We start from the raw sequence: 21133 nt of genomic DNA, 5'->3' as shown, positions 1-21133 counted from the left end.
GCAAAGGTGGTTCTGGTTGCTAAGAGAGTATGTCTTCAAGAAATTGCACTGATCAATTTCCCTGATCCTCTCTGCTTGAATAAAAAAACATCTGATTGATTTTTCTCTACTCTTCAATCTGCCTGGTACATCTAAAAGGTGGTTTACTACTTGATAGAGATCCTGAGAATCAATTGGCCTTCGATGTGTAGGGAAGCTTTTTGAACCAGATGTAAAACGTAGTGTAAGTAGTAGATAAAGCACATTCTGCTTAATTTTACTGTAAGTACACCTACTGACTCTTTGCTGTTGTGTTTTCTATTTCTGGTCGTAGGAAAAGAAGCAGCTCTGATCCTTGATCCATGTAAAGGCAGCAGAGTGCTTAAGACTGTAAATAGGGAGGTGCTTAGACAAATCAGAGGTTCTCTTTGATGTTTGTCAGCTCTGATTAAAAGAAAGTACCTAATAGAAAAAACATTAGACATTTACAGAGTTCATATGATTTCTTTGGAGCCTGGGTGATTGCTAGCACGTCAGTACAAATTTCTTTAAACTCTACAGATAGTTTAGTGCAGAGTGTTGTGCCTGATGAGAAGACATCATACTGAAGCCCTCATGAGCATAGGAAAAACATGCTAGACCTCTGAATGAGATGGGGGGGATATGTCTGAGGTTGTAACTGAGGTGATATTTCAGTTTCTGAGAGGAAACACAATTTCTAACCTAGTCTTGGCACAGCAAAAAAAGAGAAGGATCCCAAATGTTGCCTATCATTGAATGTTCCAGGCAGGGAAGTTACGAAAGGTCTCTGGTAGTACAGAAAATATTTTAATGTTTTGATTTTTCTGTGCATTTGATTTGTCCTGTCTTCTGGTTTCTTTTTTTGAGAAACCTTCTGGTAGGAAGTTTATTCTGGGAGTTGCTTCTAAAAATGCAGTTGGTTACAGGTGTACCTACTGCACGATTCAAGTTACAGAATTGCTTTCAGAAACTCTTGGATTTCAGTAAGGTTGTATCTCTTTAAACATGAGATGATGCTTCAGTAAATATGCAGTGCTGCAGTACAAAGCACAGATGTTCTGTGTGCCCATATCACTCCTGTAGGTTCTGTTTTTTGCATGACAGAACATGAAGAGCCTGTGATGTCTGAAAGTCAGAAAAGGGAAAAAAGAAAAAAGAAAAAGGACGTTGACACTCCTTTGTTTCAAATTACACTAAAGCCCCTGTCATCCCCTGTGTCCCTCCTTTTTTTCTTTCTTTTTTTTTAGCATTTATAGAAAACCAAATTTAGTTTGATGCTGGAAAAAACTATTACAGAATCAAAAACGAGAAATAGTGGTACACAACCACTTTTTTTTGTCACTCCAGATTTGCCGTTTTAATATATTATTAAAGTCAAAATATTTTAAAATACAACGCTTACTGACAATGCTGTATGGTAAAAGTGGTGGCAATGCAGTCCTATGGCCTGACTTCAACTCTATATGCTAAGTTCCGTTATTATTTCATCTTTAAATTGCTTCCTTACTTTCATCTTCAGAAAATTCATGTAACAGGGAATACTGAGCACTATTCAGTATTGATTTCAGAGTTATGTGCAGGTTGTCGTATCAGTGTTGAGGTGGATGCCTGCAGCTTTTCTGGAACCAAGATAAAGAGTTCAAAATTAGAAATAGACAAACTGTTTTTAGTTTTAAAAATATTTTTACATGTGCACATTTACACACTTATAGAATTTTTATGTATATATGTTTCTATAACTGTATGTAATACATACTATAAGTTTTATACATTTGCTTCTTACAATTGTAAGAAGCTGTTTTTCCTTTCTTCGTTTAACAGATCTAGATTAATAATGCAAAGCCTTTAACTCGTATTGATACCAGTCTTTTGGCGTTGTCAGCTGTGTACTTTGTATTTTAAAACTGCATAATAGTTAAGTCAAATATTTTCTTAAACCATATTCTCAGCCAGAACAAGTTTAGATATGTCTAAATCAAGATGGCACAGTATGCTTAACCAAGCCCTTGTTTTAGTTGGGGTGCGTTTGTGTGGAAGTCTTTTATAAGAAGTCACAAATTGGGAAATAGAGCTGTACAGGTCGTTACATGGCTATTTCAAACTAACTTCCCTATAAAGAGCACGAGGGTGAATAGTGATACCTTGGAAGCTCTACCAGAGTGTTTGCACAGCGTTACATTGAACGTGTTCTGTATTTTCTCTTAGTCTATCTATTAATGTTGTATAAATTAATCTAGAATGCTTCCTACCAACTGGTTCTGTCTGTGAAAAGTGGTTCTTTTTGTCTTTGTTGCTCATGATAGTGCAAGGAAGAAATCCCAGTTGTTACAGTTAGTTGTGTGAAATGCAAGATATAACATGGAGAATTGATGGCATATATGCTAAAATATAAGAAGGTTTAGGTGATTTTAATTTCAGTTGTTCTGTCTGAACATTTAAGAAAAATGGTTTGATACTTCTAATAAAACAATAACTATTTAATTGAAACATATCTTTTAAAAATCCAGACTAAAGTGCATTGTACTAATAGATGCCTCCAAAATACTCACACTTTCAGTTTTTAATCTGATACCTTCTTTCTTAATATTGCTTTATTAAATTTAATTAATGTTGGTTTGAAAAACAATGCTAGTTTCCTTTTTGTCTCCTGCCCTGCTTCGCAAATTGATAATGGACCTGTTGTAGGGTTTTATGGTTTGCATGAATCAGATTTGGACAAAGTCTTTCAACTGCCTACAACCACCTTCATAGGAGGAAAGGAGAACAGTCTTTCTTTAAGAGAGATCATCAAACGGCTGGAGGTCAGTGGGGTGTTTTTTGATTTGTGATTGTATTCATCTAAACAGAAGTGAACTTTTTCCAATTGTCAGTCAAAAAAGTTATCATTTGTCAGTTGTTAATAGATAATGTAAAGAATTCAAATGACATTAAAAGTAACCCTTTTACTGTTTCTAGAGATGGCAACACCATTGTTTCATTGCCAGAATATCTGAAATACATAGATTAAGGATGAGTGTAAAAGAGATGAATATGGTAGAATACTGATTCAGGACCTAGTTCTATAAAGATCTCATGTTGTTTGAAAGGAGCAGAGCCTTTAGAACTTGTTTTTTAAGTGTCCTGCCACAAATAAACCACCTTTGCACACAGTAGTCGGGACATGCAAGAGTTGCTGTGAGCCATGTGTTTAGTCAGACTTCTACTTGAGTAAAAATATGAGGATTGGTTACCAAATTCACGAAAACCCAGCTGTAGCTTGTAGATAGTGATGATTCTTGTTTGCTATCCCCAATCCTTTTTCTAGAGTTTCATTATCTGACAGGTGATAATGGTTATGCCATGTGAAGTCACCAAAGCTGAAGTAATTTTAAGCAAAAATAATTTACAAGAATAAATATAATTAGAAGGGAACTCCAAATAGCAAAACAGCAAGTAGGAATGGTAATGAATTTGTAAACTATTGAGTTAGTAAGTATTGGATATTGCTGATTGTGCTTTTTCCAGAATTTTGGAGTACTGAAGCTGTAGAAATTTCTGTTACAACATAATGACATCCTTTGGAGTAAAAAGGGCTAGGGGTGAGGAAATATTTTAAAGGATTAAATACAGAACTGAGTTACAGGAATGTAAAAAGAAAAGTAAAATAATTACTGAGCATATAAGAGTTCATGGCTTTAACCTGTTGTGAGTGTGAGAGAATGTGTTGACTTGCACATTTGATTATTACATTGGCTTAGCAGAAGCATGGTAAGTTATTAAGCCACAACATCTCTCTTGTGCACTTGAGCTCTATGTTTGCTTTTTGATATTTGCACTTCTAGCATGTCTGTGCAGTAATTTTTAAGAGATAATCCTTAAAATTGTAATGTGCAAATAAATGGACAAAATCAATAACAAAATCTAAAAGCCTCAAGGAACTGATTTGTGCTGAAGAGAATTAACCCTCTGGTTTCTCTCTTTCCAGAGCTTTGGATTTATTTTTTTCATTGAAGCTAACATTAAATTCCTTTTTAGAGGCAGTAGAGAGCACATACTATGTGTTCAGAGTGGTTTTATCTCGAATTAAAACTAAAAATAGGTCTTATTTTCTTGACTTATGTTTTGGACGCATTTTTCTGATGAAACATTCTTTTTAAGGTGTGAAAAAGAAAATTAAAAACCGCAACAAGGACATAACATTTTTGAAGTGACTTTTTATTTTTTTTTGTCCTTTTTTTTGCTCTCAACTGCTTGGATCCTTTTTCACATTTCCAGCCTTCTGAGACTTGACAGTTACCAGATAATTTGCATGAGGTTTCATAGCTATCTTCTCATTGTCTTTAGTGCTTGATTTCAGGTGACATTTAAAAAAGACAGGGTAAAATTTCATAAATGACTTGAAATCTTTGCTGGTACATCTCAAAAAAGACTCTATTGTGCCTGTAAGAAGAGTAGCGAGTTAGGTGAAATATGCCAGTTGGTGTAAGGCAGGTTTATTGGCCTGTTTTGAATGTATTCCCAAATAAGAATCTTCCAGAATCAAAATTCTGAAATCTTACTTTGTGGAGAAAGCTTTCTGGCGCAAAACTAGATTCAGTAAAATAATTTGTTCACTTGTAGGATTGCTGTGGGGAAGATGTAGTGCAAGAGGAAGAGGACAAGCTAGGTTTCAGAAGAGTAATGTATACAGAAAATAAAATTTAAAAAACATACTTGTTTCCTCATGGCCTGTAAATTCCTAAAGCTTCTGTGTTGGTGTTTTCACATCCTAGAATACCTACTGCCAACACATTGGCTTGGAGTTTATGTTCATCAATGATGTGGAGCAGTGCCAGTGGATCCGGCAGAAGTTTGAGACACCGGGAGTTATGAAGTTTACTAACGAGGAAAAGAGGACTTTGTTGGCAAGGCTCGTGCGCTCCATGAGGTACGCTGGGGTGGTTCTGGGAAACTACTCTGTGACTGCTGGGTGTAAGCTGGTGTGGTCTGTAAACTGCTGAGGTGAAGGTGAACAGTCTAAGTGAAATCTGGAGTACAAGTGGGTGTAGTTAACCTGGCTGTGATATCAAAGGAAAGCTTGTGCTGAGAGATATGTCAGGGTCTGTGTAGTGACTTCTAGTGTTCTGTTTTCTTAAAAGACAGATTGCACGAATGAACATAGCCTTTAGTGGCATATCTGGCAATGTTTTCATTGGCTGGTGGAGATAAACTGGGAAAAAATTGTTTCAACAGACTAGTAATATGCATCTGTGTTAAAGATGCATAACTTGTTTCAGAAAATAGGTGTCAGAACAACATTGGATATTGATCTTCTGCTATATTCTGTCTACTGTGTATCTTTCTAGTAGCACATAATCAAAGGAAGCCATCCTAGCAGTCAGCTTAAGGAGAATTTTTAGATAGGTGAGATGTTGACAAGTGTGTTGAGTCGCTGGGATAGTCTCTTTGGAAAGCTGTGTCAAGATCAGACTAGATTTGAGAGGTGTAATATGATTTCAAGTCCTGTTTTTGCCCTTTTCCTTTTGAGGTATGCCTAGATGTGCTGTAATGTTGCGTGACCTGGCAGCGGGAGTTTTGGTTTCTGCAATATAGGAAAGCATATTTGGAAACAGCTTCTTGATTGCTCCCATTGTGGCTCTCTGTATGGAAATACTGTGATCCCAGAGACTCTCACCCCTAGAACAAGACTGTCTTCTCAGGCACAAGATTTATTACAGTTCTTACAATGTGAAACAGTTTGCATACCCTTTGATAAATGCAAGAGTTAGACATTTATAAAGACATGGGTTTTTATTAAGCTTCTGTATTCAAAGACTTAAAAATGCTCATTGGAGGTGTTGAAAGATATTTTTGCCAGGTTTTGTTTGCCAGTATTATAGCAAGACTGTTTGGTTAAAAGTTTCATTTAAACAGAAATAAAGAAGTCTCTTAATGGTCAAATGAATACTACACTTGAGTAAGTTTATTTAACAAGCCCTCAGTATGAAGCATCTCCATTTATCTTGAGACAAGGATTTGTGTGTTTATTCCTGTCTGTCTAAGCTGTGGAAAGATCTGGGGTTTCTAGTAGCACGAAGGAGCTGAATGTTCACCTGCCAAATTAATCGTCTGCTGAAAATGGAAGAAAAATTTTTTTTACATAGATTTCTATTCAGCTGTCTCTAGCATACTTTTATTTTTGTCTGAAAATGATCAAAAAAAAATCCGATTTGGAGAAAACTGGTTGTGCTCTTGAGATTTGTGGCTTTGTAAAGCAGATAGTTATTGTTTTACCCAAGAATACCATTTTCAAAAATGTTTATTCCAAGTACTACCTACTTCAAGTACTTGAAACTGAATTTTAAAGTAGGATTTCTCATCCTTTGTGGTGTTCCCTGATAGGTTATTGAACAAAGAGTCATTTTTCACTCTTCCTCCTGTAAATTATTCATTGTATATCTTTGAGCTACTTTGTGTATGCATTAGTAAACATGTTAGACCCTGTACTCTGATGTAGGCATCTTCTTAAGCCTGTGCAGGGTCCAGCATTTCTAAATTATCCCTTCTGAGAGTAACCGTCCTTGTAAGACTTGCCCTACGTTGTATACTGAACACGTGCAGTGACAGCAGATGAGCTGCCAGCCTGTGTGAACTCACAGTGGCATGTGGGGGATTTGCAAGGTGTGACTGTGAAATACTGTAGTTCTACACAGTGGCAGTTTACCTCAAATAAGGAACTTTCTGCTTGTCTAATACTGGCTTAACTTGCAACTGCAAAGAGGAGGAAAACCGCACGTACAACCACTGCTTTGATTTGCCCTGTAGGACTTGCTGTTCGCATGGGACCTCGCTTTCAGTTTACATAAGCTGGCATAGCCCCACAGACTTCCCTGAGGAATTCTGGCAGCATAACTCAGTTGAGGGTCTTGCTTGTTGCTTAGATGCCTGGATTGTAAGGGTATTGATGGGTGAGCTAAGGAGAGTGTTTTGGCAACTCTTCATTTCACTGCTTTTAGGACTTCAATCTAAAGAGGTAAATGTCACCATTCGAAGTGAGGAATAAGCTGAGTATTAATGGATTATGGCAGTGTTCTGAGTCGAGACATTGCACAGATGATGTAACCAATACAGTTATTTTCATGAAGATGTATTCTCTTTGCCTTTTGTATCTCCAAGCTTTACAACATATAATCCTTTCAGCGTTTGTTGAAAGGTACTTTTTAACCACTCACATTGCCTCTGGCCCAAACGCATTAAAGAATGAAAGAATTTAGAGCTGTCAAGGATTGACATCTTTCTGCTGCTGCAGTGTCCTATTTCTTGGCATGTTACCAACTGTTACATCACACAGTCTGAGGAGCCCTGCCATTGAGTAGGACCTATGAAATAGGTGTGCTTTTGACTGTATTTCTACAAGTTTTTAATCCTTACTTTCAGAAAATACAGGTTCTCTGTCATGTCATCTTCAATCTGTAGAAGAGACTTCATTGCTGTTACTTTACCTTCCTAGTGGTCGGTATGCATTTTGTATACATGGGAAGGAGCAGAGTTTAACTTGGGAAGTGAATTTTGTCTGAGGTGGAGACTGTTCTTCCCGTCTGAATTATTTCAAAGTCCTGGTAAATACTTCTCAGATGGAGGAGAAAGAAGACTTAATTCTCTCCTATGTCTCCCTACGTACATGTGGCTTACTTCCAGCAGCCTAAAAACATGTATTTGCAGATGTTTTAAAACAGTGTAATGTAATTTTATTTGCTAAAAGATGTTTGACAATTAGTATTTTCTACATTATCTTAATACAAACACTCTTTTTTTTGTTTGTTTCTTTTTGACAAAGATTTGAAGACTTCCTTGCTCGCAAGTGGTCTTCCGAAAAGAGATTTGGTTTGGAAGGATGTGAAGTAATGATTCCTGCACTTAAGACCATCATTGATAAATCCAGTGAAATGGGAATTGAATATGTTATAATGGGAATGCCTCATAGGTAATGTCAATGGAAACTCTCCAACAAATGGGCTTATAGTCTTAGACAAGTTTTGAGTTCTAGAATTTTACTAACGAGGTTGATATTAGAGAAGCTAGAGTAGCAAGAGTCAGTCGTAGCAAATAATGGGAACACAGAACTGTAACAGATACTGTCAGTGAGAGGCTACAGGCTTCACAGGCAAAAGCTAGCAAAACTCTCTTCAGTGTACTTTGAAGCTGCAAGCAAATGTGGCAGCAGCCATGGTGGTATCTATCCCATTGCATAGTCTACAACTGACAAAGCTTGGCGACATAGTATCAAACTTACTTTTGCAGTCTGCCTTAATTAACTATTAGTGTCGTTTTAAAACTGCTGGATAGATAGAAAATTCATTGCTTGTACTTGGATAACTAGGTATTACAAAACGTCTGTGGGAATGCATTGGAGGAACTTTGCAATGAGGGGAGAAGGGTAGAATTTTCAAGTAGGGTAGAAGGTTTCAAGTTCAAAAGTTTGAAGTGAAGTTCTTGGAAATTTCTGACAGAGATGGCTTGCTAATTGTAGAAGTTTTATGCCGTTAACTCTGTTATTACCGTTTTTAGGATATAACTATGTTTGGAATTTTTTTAGAGGTAGGCTGAATGTGTTGGCTAATGTAATCCGAAAAGAGTTGGAGCAGATCTTCTGTCAGTTTGATCCCAAACTTGAAGCAGCTGATGAGGTAAGATGCTTCTTCAATAAATCTACATAGAAAGGTCAATATTCAAGGTAGTTTTTAGTCATTTTTGGTCATGGTTATTATGAAAATAGCATTAATAGCTGCTGAAATGTATTGTCATCTCTTCTAGTTTGAGGAATATGATTCGGTGAAATTTCTTAACAAATTTAAAGACTGTACTGTATCTCTAATGTGCAGAAGGTGTCTTAGGAATGGCTGTAGATAAGTAAATTCCAGGTCATATGACTGAGTTTGTAATCTCTAAGCATCTTTGTTTTGTATAAATGAAATGAGTATTGACGTTCTGTGAATATTTATCCGATATTGGATAGTGACACTAGGATAATAAAACAGGAACAGTGTTCCAATTAGAAATTGTAGTGTCAAACTCATAGCGCATACTGATGTACAATTAGCTAGATGCATTTTTCAGACTGAAGCACAAATTTTAGTTGTAGTCAATTGGATGCAGCTGATGTGGATGACATTGCTTAATTTTTACTGCATCTGGCGTGTTAGGGATCTGGGGATGTAAAATATCATCTGGGAATGTACCATGAGAGGATCAACCGAGCAACAAACAAGAAAATCACTCTGTCCCTGATGGCTAACCCTTCTCACTTGGAAGCAGTTGATCCAGTTGTGCAAGGGAAGACAAAAGCTGAACAGTTTTATCGAGGGGATACAGCAGGGAAAAAGGTAAAGATTTTTTTAATATGGTCACTCTTACTCATTGTTTTTCATATTATTTTTAATAAAAATAGTTTACCGGTAGTTTTGTATCAGAGAGTTTTCCTCTCCCCCCCTTCACAAAAGGGATGTATCACCTGTTGAACTAGATAAGGTTTTTGACATGATACCTCAAGGGTAACTTCAGGAAGTAGGCTTTAAACTTTCTTTCATTTGCAATCCAAGCAAAGGCAGCAGAATGCTGACAAGTCCGTGGTTTATTATAAAAATACAGTTCAGTTTTATAAGCACTGCAGAAATATGGAGCAAAGCAATCCTGCTGAAATTTTTGCAGTTTTACTTTCTAATGTTATGTGTGGATATGTGTGTATAATCCTCCCTCTTAGGTTATGTCCATATTATTACATGGAGATGCTGCCTTTGCAGGACAAGGAGTGGTTTATGAGACGTTTCATCTTAGTGACCTCCCATCCTACACCACAAATGGCACTATTCATGTTGTGGTCAACAACCAGGTAACAAGTAGAGCATTTTCCAATCAATTTGTCTGCTGAATAGTTGCTAGTGTATTTGGTTTTATTCTTGTTTGTTGTTAGCTGGGTGCAGTGTCCCCTCTGTTCATTAGAATGGTTAGGATGTTTCTGAAAATTATGATAATATCTAGCAATTTTGAGTGGATAATATTTTATCGCTTACATTTTTTTCATTCAATTTATAACACTTAATTGGATACAGTTTGCTTTGTTTTGCTTTGAAGGGAGCAAAAAGAAGCTAGATAGCCAGAATGAAAAGCTGATACTACTGCTGTGTAAATGACTATTAAATGAAAACCTCGTGCGTTCAAAACAAAGTAGAGGGAGATGCCCACATTTTAATGAAAGTTTCTGGATTTTTAGATTGGCTTCACCACAGACCCCCGTATGGCCCGTTCATCTCCATATCCTACTGATGTTGCTCGTGTGGTCAATGCTCCCATTTTTCATGTGAATGCTGATGACCCTGAAGCAGTGATGTATGTGTGCAGTGTAGCTGCAGAATGGCGAAACACATTCAATAAAGATGTGGTGGTTGACTTGGTAAGTCTTAGTTTTCTTAACTTTTCGTTCTATGTGTTATGTACTTTTCTCTTTTTTTCCTGTGGCTTAGAAGATCCAGTCAAGAAACATATTTTGATTTTAATGGCCTTTAGTTTCTTCATTTAAAAAAAAAAACAAAACAAACTAACCCACTCCACAAGAATCCATAAGTGTTTTTATGCCATAAACCTCCTAAAATCTCTGTAAAACTATGAAATTGAAAGATTTCATTTTACGTTTTTCCTTACCAACAGGAACAATCTTTCCCTTTGTAGGTTTGTTACCGTAGGAGAGGGCACAATGAAATGGATGAACCAATGTTCACCCAGCCTCTAATGTACAAGCAGATTCATAAGCAGGTGCCGGTGCTGAAGAAGTATGCTGACAAACTGATTGCAGATGGGACTGTAACACTGCAGGAATTTGAGGTACACGTCAACAGAGTTAAAAGGCGCTTAAGAAGCTGTCAGTAGGAAGACACAGCTGTCACTGTATGTTGTCTGCTTAAAAACCTTCCTTTCATTACTGTGATATCTTCACCCTTTGACACTTTCTGATTCGATTCGGTTTGGATTTTCATGTAAAACAGATAGCATTGTTGTAACAAAAGGACTGAAAGTGCAATGAAGTAATTAATACATATTGCACAGGAAAAAAATTTGCTTCAGTTCTGAGATTTGTAAAAGGTGATCAGATGAGAATGTTGGAGTTGGGGGCATTTGTCACCTCTTCATGTCTAGCATCTCGATTCAGCAGTAAGACTGTATTTGTATGCTCATAGGTATAACTGTAGCTTCATATTGATAACCTTGGCAGACTTGTATCCAGCAATAATGCAATAAAATCAATTTAACCTTTTCATTTTCTTGATATCATTTGAAATATTCCAGAAGGATGAAGTGTAGAGTCTGGTGCCTGTATTAAACTGTTAGGTCTTTACCTTAATCTTTTTGAAAGTGGACGTGTGGATTGCAGATGCAGCAAAGGACCTTCTGAGAAGGTGCGGCTAACTACGTAGTGACACAGTATTGCAGATCAACAAAAAAGTGGTTTGTGTGGGTGCACTCTGTTATCCGCAAGAACGATCACAGCTCATGCAGAACTAGCTATCCTGAATTGTGTTAAGAATGTGCTAGTAGAGGCGTGGGCTCTGGTGACTGGATCCAGGATCCTGGATGGATGTTTTGCTGTACAGGCTGAGCGCAATATTGCAGTTAATTACTTTAAAGATTAACTAGCTCAGTAACTTGAGTGTGGTTTTGGATTGAAACATAGATATTGTAGGGGCAAAATGCCTCTACAGAATATGGCTTTGTATCTGTTGCCATTGATAGGTGTGGCCAGCAGATTCTTAGCTAAAATCTCCTAGCCAGACTAGTTCTCTATCTTTTCTAGCCTTTAGTGGCTTCTGTATCCTGAAGTATGAGCGCTGGATAATGCCAATCTTAGAAGTATGACCGTAAATTATATTTGATACTTCTGTTCTGTCTCATTCTAGAGTACTGCTTGCAGCTTCAGCTCTTGGCACTTTCCTCTGTAATACCTGTCCAATAAACTAGATAATATATTTAGAGAAATGTGAGTAAGTGTGTTTCTAGAAGGCAGTTTGATCCTGGATAAAATGAAATTGTTTGTTTGCATAATTGTAACTAAGTTTTCTTGTGGAGTTAAATAACTGGTTTTGTCTCGCTGAATGGTAGCTGTCATCTGTAAGATACAAAGGTGTTATGCTTATCTGTTTCAAAAAGAAAGTTTTTGTTCTACAGGAAGAAATTGCGAAGTATGATAGAATATGTGAAGAAGCATATACTAGATCTAAGGATAACAAGATCCTACATATAAAGCACTGGCTTGATTCACCTTGGCCTGGTAAGAAATGTCCTTTTGCTTATCCTAGTGTTTGTTAATATTATTGTGCTTTTATTTTGGGTCCATATTAGTACTATTTAATGCTTTTTATCAGACAGCGTTCCTTTAAAATAAAATATGTGACCTTTGGTTTGTCTCTGTTAATAGTTAAAAAAAACATTCTGCCAGATCAACTTGAAAGAGTTGTTTTTCTTAAAAAAGATGAGATGTGACTTTGAAAAAGATGTCTTTTCAGTTTAGCAGAGAAGTATCTTTCCTGTAATGTTAGCTGTCTGTCCCTTCTGTCCCCTCAGGAAGAAGGAGTACGTCTCATGCTCTTTTTTTTTTTTTTTTGGAGAGATTGAGGTGCCATGTGCCTTTTATTGGCTGCCTCTGCCCACACGATTGGACTTCACAGTGAGTGAAAGCAGAAACAAAACAGATCATTGTGTGCCTGTAAGATCAAGTTCTCTTGTCATGCAGACAATCAAAATGATTGTGTCTTCCAGTGAAAGGTGAAGAACTAGGTTTAGGGTGCTGCTAAGAGTTGTGAGTTTTTAAATAAATTGTAGATATCTCTTAATCAGTCCTTGAACATCTCACCAAATCTTTTACTTCCAGGATTCTTTAACGTGGATGGAGAACCAAAGAGCATGTCTTGTCCTCCAACTGGCATTTCAGAAGACCTGCTGACTCACATTGGCAATGTAGCTAGCTCAGTGCCAGTCAAAGACTTCAAAATACATGCAGGTCAGCTGGAGTCTTTGTTTCTCCTAGTGGCTACATTTCTTGCTCAGATTTTATATTTCTGCACACGAGTTGCTGTTGCGCCATTTCGCAAAGAGGAAAATGCCTGTGACTTTTATTTAACTCCTCTACCTTGTGGCAAGGAGAATGTGACGGCTAAGGTCCTGCTGCTTGTTCTCAGCATAATGTTCTTTCTGTATCACACCACTTCTGTTCCCTACCTCATTAAAATAGATTTTCCTCTGAGGGAGGTAAAAGTCTCTTTGTAACATTAAGTTAATGCCGCCTTCTTTCGTTCTTTGAGTCCTCTATGCAGCACGTTTGTGGGACTTACTGGAAAGTAAGGCACCCATCTCTGGCAGCACTAATAATGTTGTTTTTAAATGCTAAAACCAGTGGTAATTTGAGATCCACTTAAGACACTTTTCTTGTAGTTATATAACTTTCTACTCAGGAATATAGCTTGGTCTTTTCAGACCTGGCAACATTGCTGATACACTGTGAGCCTAATTTTAGTACAGCTGAATGGACTCTGTATGGGTAAATTCAGACACAGTTTTTCTTTCAGCTTACTATTTAGAGTCAATGATAGCACAAATCTATCGTTTTCTCAAAAAGTCTTAGCTTTTCGTCTGAGGAGATTCAATTCTGAATTTGGTGTCTGTTATGGTAAGAAGTTAAGTGTGCCAGTCTCACTGGGGAGCGCCTGGCACTGTGTCGAAGTTCTGAGTTAATTCTTTACTCCCTGGTCAGGCTGAAGTCTAACGGCTCTACAGGGAGTAATAACATGTTCATTCCATGGGGAAACATGGAAACACTTTGTTAAGGGATCTTTTTTGATTTTGCTGGCTGGTAGGGAATGTACTTAAGATCAAGAGAAAGAGCTTTTTTTTCTTGAGTAAAATCTCTAGCTCTTTCTTCTCCTGAGTCATCCATCAAGGAATAAAGTGTGTCAGGTGTACTTGTTCTATCTGTTTATGTTCCTTTGGGACAATTAAACAGTATTGCAAGTAATGATGATAGGGCATTCCCAGTTATCAATTGCAAGCTTGTTGAGCAGATACAATTAATAGATAAACTTTAAAGCTCTTCTACACGTTTGTGCACTTTGTTGTGACACTGATAAATTTGAAATTATAGTCAGTAAATAAAGTTTAATATTAGACATTCTAATTAAAAAAGTAAGACAGTCTGCCTTTAGTAACTTGATTAACCATTGAAAGTGGTTAACCATTGATTAACTAGAAAATTTTCAATATATTTTTTTTACTTAAAATGCAATAACTTCAATGAGAAAATTATTATATGGGGAAAAAAAGCAAGACAATTTTTGTAAAAAATGGAGAAAGTAACAAAGTGAAGTATGGGAAAATAACAAATAGGACTCCTTACCAAAAGCATCAGGCAGATGCGAAAGTAAGATGGTGTCAAGGGACATTGAATTCATAAAGCTTATAGCCTCAAAGCTGGAACCACCTGTGTGCAGCTTTGAAGCTCTATTCCCTTTAAAAGTCACAATTTTGCAACTTGTGTTTTGGCTTACCAAGTTATAAAATCTTAACTTAAAAAAAAAAAAAAAAGCTTTTGGTTGCCAACTGAAAATCCATTGGCAGCTGCTATGATTTCCTATTTATATGACTTTCATAGTATTGATTAATCCAGCCTATTTCTCTTTGTAACGTCTCCAGAAGCCAAATAAGACAAATGCCAAGAAAAAGTGAGAGAGAGAAAAAGAAGAAAAAATCGGGAACCTGCTAACTGATATTTTCAGTCTCTTATAAAACAGTACTTGATGTTAGAGATGCGAAGATAAATCTTTAAGAAGTAATTCACCATGAGTCTTTTTAGTTGTCCTCAGTAGTTTCTGACTCAGCCAATCTTACGTTCTTCCACTAAAACAAAGTATGAACATTATGCAACCCTTTGCCTGGGAAACAAGTTATTTTACTTTGCTAGTAGTTCAGTTCTGGAAGAAGGTTTTGTAGACCCTATTAGGATCTGTGTTTAACTTGGCCAGTGGAGAAGGAGAATGGTGAATGTAATGTGAATATAAAATTTCTCTGAAATAGGTCCATTGATTTCTGATCTTTATTCCAATGTAGGACTCTCTCGGATTTTGAGAGCCCGCTTGGAAATGACCAAGAACAGGGTTGTTGACTGGGCCTTAGCAGAATACATGGCTTTTGGCTCTTTTCTGAAAGAAGGGATCCATGTCCGACTCAGTGGACAGGATGTGGAGAGGGGTACTTTTAGGTGAGTACTGAGATAACCGTTAAGTGCTATCCCATGCTTAAAGAAACACCTTGACGTTTTTTAAACAATATGGTCTTCTGTGGGGAAGGAGAAGTTGAGGCTATTCAGCATCATCTGGATGTTACAGATTCTGACAGTCAAGAATAATCAAGTCTCCTGTGTCTCTGTAAACAGCATTTCAAATAATTGTATTTAAGGCAGAAGAAACATTCTTAGGTACTTTCTTCCTTCTCTCGCTGAAAAGCAGAAATAATTTTTTTTCCTACTTTTTATCTAAAAATTCAGCTGCAATCCATGTAATTGCAGAGAAGTAAAAGAAGGGTATTTGCTGCAGATTCTGAAGTCTTTTCAATACTATTCCAGTGGTGGCTGCGTGGAACTTGAGTATCCTGTGAATAAACACATTGCCAGTTGGCAAGGCTTTTTTAAGTGAAGCGCGATCCTTTGTACCGAGACTTTTAATGACTGTGGAGCATGAATGAATGCAGAATCTGATCACTTGGTAAAAATACGTACGGTTCTGCTGCCTTACCTGATTCTCCATGGAGTTAAATGTTAATGATGTATTTAATTGAAGCCTTTGATGCGGAGCCCATTGCTGGAGGTGAATGAACTAGCAGCTGCACTGTGCTTCATTGTGAATGCTTGCAGAAAAGAGAGATAAATCTTGGCGCCTGTCTTCTCTGGTGCAGTCCTCTGTTGCTGAGCTGAGCTTCATTTGCTACCTAGTCTTTCGGGTTTTCTTCTTTTTGCACCCCTTTAATGGCAGTTTAACAAAATCATTTGGACAAGACCTGAAAACAAAACCAAAAATGGGGATATCTCCCTCCACCCCCCTTGATGTCAGTACCATGGTCTTGTAAAGTGGTGAGCATCTCCTGGGAGAGGAACACACGTGTTTATTGTTTAGCAACCTACCCGCCTATTTCAGGTGAGTGCTTAGTCATGTTTAGCACACACCTATAGGCTTGTCTTGAGAATACTGATTGTATTCCCAGATCTCTCACTGGTGGAAAAGGATTTTCCAGAACTGTTGTCCAGAATTTCCTGATGTTTGTTTGAGATAAAAATAATTGTTGTGCTCACAGAAATGTAGGGGAAGAAAGAAAAAATGTGTTCAAATAAAAAGCTATTCGGACTGGTGAAGACTAGCTAAGGATCCCTGTGCCATCTGGATTTTATTATCCAGTCTTTTAGAAAAGGAGTAAAAAGGCATTCAAATAAATTCTTGTGAAGCGCAGGACTGAAGCTGATACTGCAGATGTTTGATTTATCATAACCTGGTTCTGCTTTCCTGCTGGGTTTTGAGTTTGCCTGAGGGGTAGTGGGATGTACAAAATAGTAGCCTATGGTGCGATTACGAATTTCTGTTATGAATGTAATAGGGCAGCTGAACAATAAGGGGTGAGATTTGAAAAATGCCTTGGACCTGAGGAAGTCAGAGAGTATTCAACCACTCTGTTAAACAGAAGAGAACACTATAAAATGTGTAAGATGTAGCCTGTTATACTGTATTCAAGCTCGTTTCATCAGAGGAGTAGGTAGAAAAGTTAACTTGTGGTATAAGCACATCGAAGAGATACTGCAGTTCTCAGTGAAGCTGCTCTTTTTTAGCTGTAGTTTGGTTTCTTTCTCACTTATAAGAAAGGTGAGCAACTTCCCTACCAACTGCAGACGTCTGCAAATGCTGGTGTGTTTTTATTGGAAAAGACACATTGCAAACATGTAGAAAGTATATGTCGTTTCATCCTCTCTCTGTACTGAGAAGACCCTTCTTCACCCCAAAAAATTCTTGAAGTACGTGATGCATCACATCTCTGGGACTAACTGAAGAGGGAGTATCAGCTAGAATTTGGGAACAACTGAAGATACTGCATTGCCTTAATGAAAACAACATGATGGGAATGCTTTCATTGTTTTTGAGCTTCTGAAGTGCTGTGTAGAAAATAGTACTTCATGTCAGTATTCAGTGTGATGACTTGCTTTCTTCCTGTTTCAGTACTCAACATTATCAATAGACAGAAGCCAGATAAAGCTGTAGATAGAAGGACTGGGCCCGTTCTCATCTTGGAGACATGCTCTGGAGAAGGGAAGGAAAGGAGGAGGAGTGTACACTTGATTCTGTACTGGTTTGATGTCAGTATACAGACAATTGCACAACAGCAAAATCTGACTTGCATGTCTGTATTTCCGGCTGTCCATCTGTGCTCCTTGTAATCAGCTTTTGCTGGGGAAATACAAAACTTGGTGCTCAAGAAGCTTATTGCCTAGCTAGACCTTCTATTTTTTGCTGAATAACAAAAATAAAATGACAGTGGCAAAAATTATTTCTGCCTAATGGCTGTCTGGTTTATGTGTTTTCCCCTATCTACTTCCCTCCTTGTGCTGTTCTTCAAAGATTCTGTCTTTTCCTGGGCTTATATTGTTGAATTCTAAATAAATTTCAGAGCTCTTTTGCTAGCATTCATTTATAGCAAAGGGAAGTACTAAAAGATTCAGTCTTCAGTTCAATTTTGACAGCTATACAACACACAGTAGTTGTTACCAGTATAGTAACTGTCCTTATGTTAGCAGTTGTACAGCTGGACATATTGGTGTGATTCACTCAGTTAGTCTGCTCAGGGAGTTAATGGATTACAGTAATTACTTCAGTCATCTCTGTTTTCATAGTGTTCCTCAGTGCCCCATTCTAATGCTGATTAATGACGTTCTAGAGAGCTGTAAATGGTGCATGGGAGTGTAAATAGCAGGAAGGAGGATACAACTGCTTCAAGTCTTGGTGCTGAGATTAGATTAGATTAAATTTTGCATAAAAGACAAACAACAGTTGTTTAAAGGAAAAGATTAATAGAATTTGCCAGGGAGGCAGAGTGAAATGTTTTTAATAACAATTTATTTTTCTGTGTGTGGGGTTTTTTTTTTATAATTTAATCAATCTGTTTTACAGCATCTGCCTCACCACCCCTTCCCCTGCCGCCAGCCCCACCCCCCCACCACTCTTGGAGTTCTACTAGTGATGAGGTGTTTCTATCAGGGCTTGAGAACAAGCCAGGATAGTCAGTGAAAGTCCTTAGAATGCAGCAACTATTTAGACATGTGAAGGTATCGCTAGGTTTCAATCAAACCATGGTATTGTGTAAAGCGAAGTGTTGTTTGCATGCTTTCTAGAACATAGCTTTGATAGTTTATCTTTGAAAATAACTCTGTTAAAGCCTAAAGTTATTCTTAGCTAATAAATTTACTTCAACACCTATTTGCAGCCATCGTCATCATGTGCTTCATGATCAAGAAGTTGACAAGAGAACGTGTGTTCCCATGAATCACCTTTGGGAGCAGCAGGCCCCCTATACTGTGTGCAACAGCTCCCTCTCCGAATATGGTGTCTTAGGTATGTCTCGGGGTAACTATCTGACAGATCTGCTTATGTTTTAATAGGTCTCAAACAAGATGTAGGAACTGGTGACTGGTAATTAAGAGGAATTTTCTTCCGGTTTTACTTTAATGTGGTTAAGCTTCCTGGCTACAAAATTTTACTTTGTTACTTGAGTTTGCCAAGCATCAAAACAAACAAATAAAAGTCTCCTTCTGATAGTGGGTTTAAAAATAAACAAACTCTGCCTTCGTTGTATTTTGCCATTATGACATTCATAGCAGTTTTGTATCAGATGAGAACTAGGAATTGTGGAACAGGGGCCTAAAATCCAATCAAAATGCCTTAACTGACTTCCCCTCCACCTCACCCCCTGAAAAAAGCAGTTCTACCAAGAGATTCAGTAAATTTACCCTGTTAATTGTAAGATTTGTCCCTTCTTGCCTTCTTATCTTGAAGGGTTTTAGAAACTCATTGTAGTATAAACTTTAAGCCAATCTCTTGTGTTTTTTCTACAGCGTGCTATGATGGGTTTCAGTGTTAATGTGTATTTCAGTTTTAACATTTTAGCATAAATTAAAAATTAGAGGGGAAAACTTCAACCAGATGTTCGTTTGTAGGTTTGTTTCTTCTTTTTTTGCTTTCTTTAATTATTGAGTGTGTTGCCTGTGGTATCAGACATATGAATTTACATTTTTCAGTGTACTTGCAGTGCAAAACTTTCTGCACTCTTCAAATGGTACACCTATTTGTTTAGGCTGCTTAGAACATGCTTGTACTTCAAAACTATAAACTGGGAGACTTAAGCAGCTTTTGACAGAAGTCACAGGGTATGCTAGCATTGATTTCATTAGTATTCAACAGGAAATTACATAGTAATGACAGAAGATGAATTTCAGAGAATAACGTAGCTATATGAGAAGCAAAGCTCAGCAAGAAAGAGAATGTGGAAAAAAGTTGTAAAACTTATATAAAACAGATATCAAAGCTCTCACTGACAGGTTTTGACATCTCTTAAACAAGCATCCCTACATTTTATAATTATGGGATTCACCTGAAAGTGTCCATCTGTTGTGGTTGGTCTTAGCAATGCTGGAACATACACTTAACGCTTTCTCAAAAGGGGAGGAACTGTCAACAAAATCAGGGACACTTTGTAATACAGATACAAAAATCCATTCTAGCCTTATCTGAACTGCTACTCTGAATGGTGCTATTTCAAGAAAACAAATTCTTGTTAGTGATAGTATTAATCATAGTGAATTATATTTTTGGTACTGAACAGACATTTTACCTTCAGCCGCAGAGAATGGATAACCTCACTCGGACACGAGGAGGGTGGCAAGAGGAATGTGGAGCACAAAACAAATACATCTAATAATTTATCAAAAATGTTATTGATTGTATGGGTAAATAATGAAATATTGTTTCATATCCATTTCAGAGCTAGTGTGAAGGAAAAAGATGAAACATCGTAGTAGATAAAGAGGGTAATTGATAGCTGCTTGCTTCAAAGTTCCTGAACTATTTGATCATGTAGTCATTTTTACATATGTCATGGTTTAACCCCAGCCAGCAAGTAAGCACCACACGGCCACTTGCTCTCTACCCCCTGGTGGGATAGGGAAGAGAATCAGAAGGATAAAAGTGAGAAAACTCATGGGTTGAGATAAAGACAATATAATAGGTAAAGCAAAAGCCATGCACACAAGTAAAGCAAAATAAGGAATTAACTCACTGATTCCCATGGGCACACAGGTGTTCAGCCATCTCTAGGAAAGCAAGGCTCCATCGCGTATAATGGTGACTTGAAGACGAATGCCATCACTCCAAGCATCCTCCATTCCTTCTTCTCCTCAGCTTTTATTGCTGAGCATGATGTCGTATGGTATGAAGTATCGCTTTGGTCTGTCCCAGCTGTATTCCCTCCCAACTCTTCGTGCACCCCCAGCCTACTTGCTGGTGGGGTGGTGTGAGAAGCAGAAAAGACTTGACTGTGTAAGCACTGCTTAGCAGTAAGGAAAACATCTCTGTGTTATCAACACTGTTTTCAGCACAAATCCAAAACACAGCCCTTCTACTATGAAGAAATTTAACTCTGTCCCAGCCAAAACCAGCACAACATATGCTATTTATTACCTGTTGTTAATAAGATTAAAATTCAAATGGTGTAAAACTGTATAGCTAGAGCATGGGCTGAAGAGCTGAGATTTTTTTAGGTATTTTTGTTAGCTCTGTGGCAGAATTGATGTAAACAGAAGTTTGTATCTCTATAAGCTAATATAGTAAGATGTAAATGTAAACTCTAAGTAGGAGAGTGCAAAAGAGGTGTATAAACGTAAGAAAAATAATTAACATAGATAAAAAACCCCAAGAATTTAATTTCAGAGAATGATTTTGTTTGTTTGTTTCCAGTTTCTTGTTGTTTCTCACGGTTTTGTCTGGGGTTTCTTAACTTCAGTCTATTTACAATGTTGCTGCAAATTTTATGGGTAAGTGGGTCATAA

General features: G+C 37.4%; 1 protein-coding gene across 5 annotated transcripts in view; it reads left to right on the top strand.

The window, feature by feature from the left end:
* Positions 1-21133, top strand: part of OGDHL (oxoglutarate dehydrogenase L) — a 49517-nt gene that overhangs the window by 12146 nt on the left and 16238 nt on the right. For 2 of the 5 annotated variants that reach the window (XM_009989279.2, XM_009989282.2), the window contains 12 exons: positions 2686-2801; positions 4752-4906; positions 7796-7942; positions 8555-8645; positions 9162-9341; positions 9719-9847; positions 10229-10408; positions 10684-10836; positions 12175-12277; positions 12878-13006; positions 15106-15256; positions 18517-18644. In XM_009989279.2, the coding sequence (XP_009987581.1) occupies positions 2686-2801; positions 4752-4906; positions 7796-7942; positions 8555-8645; positions 9162-9341; positions 9719-9847; positions 10229-10408; positions 10684-10836; positions 12175-12277; positions 12878-13006; positions 15106-15256; positions 18517-18644 (1662 nt within the window). Of the gene's footprint in view, positions 1-1150; positions 1181-2303; positions 2338-2685; positions 2802-4751; positions 4907-7795; positions 7943-8554; positions 8646-9161; positions 9342-9718; positions 9848-10228; positions 10409-10683; positions 10837-12174; positions 12278-12877; positions 13007-15105; positions 15257-18516; positions 18645-21133 lie in introns of all 5 variants that reach the window. The other 3 variants (XM_086616331.1, XM_086616330.1, XM_086616332.1) reach the window with 3 other exon arrangements.

The sequence above is a fragment of the Tauraco erythrolophus genome, chromosome 9 (assembly GCF_009769465.1).
Source record: "Tauraco erythrolophus isolate bTauEry1 chromosome 9, bTauEry1.pri, whole genome shotgun sequence".
NCBI classification, from domain to species: domain Eukaryota; kingdom Metazoa; phylum Chordata; class Aves; order Musophagiformes; family Musophagidae; genus Tauraco; species Tauraco erythrolophus.
Note: the sequence above shows the minus strand (reverse complement) of the source record. Positions and strands in the feature narration are given on the sequence as shown.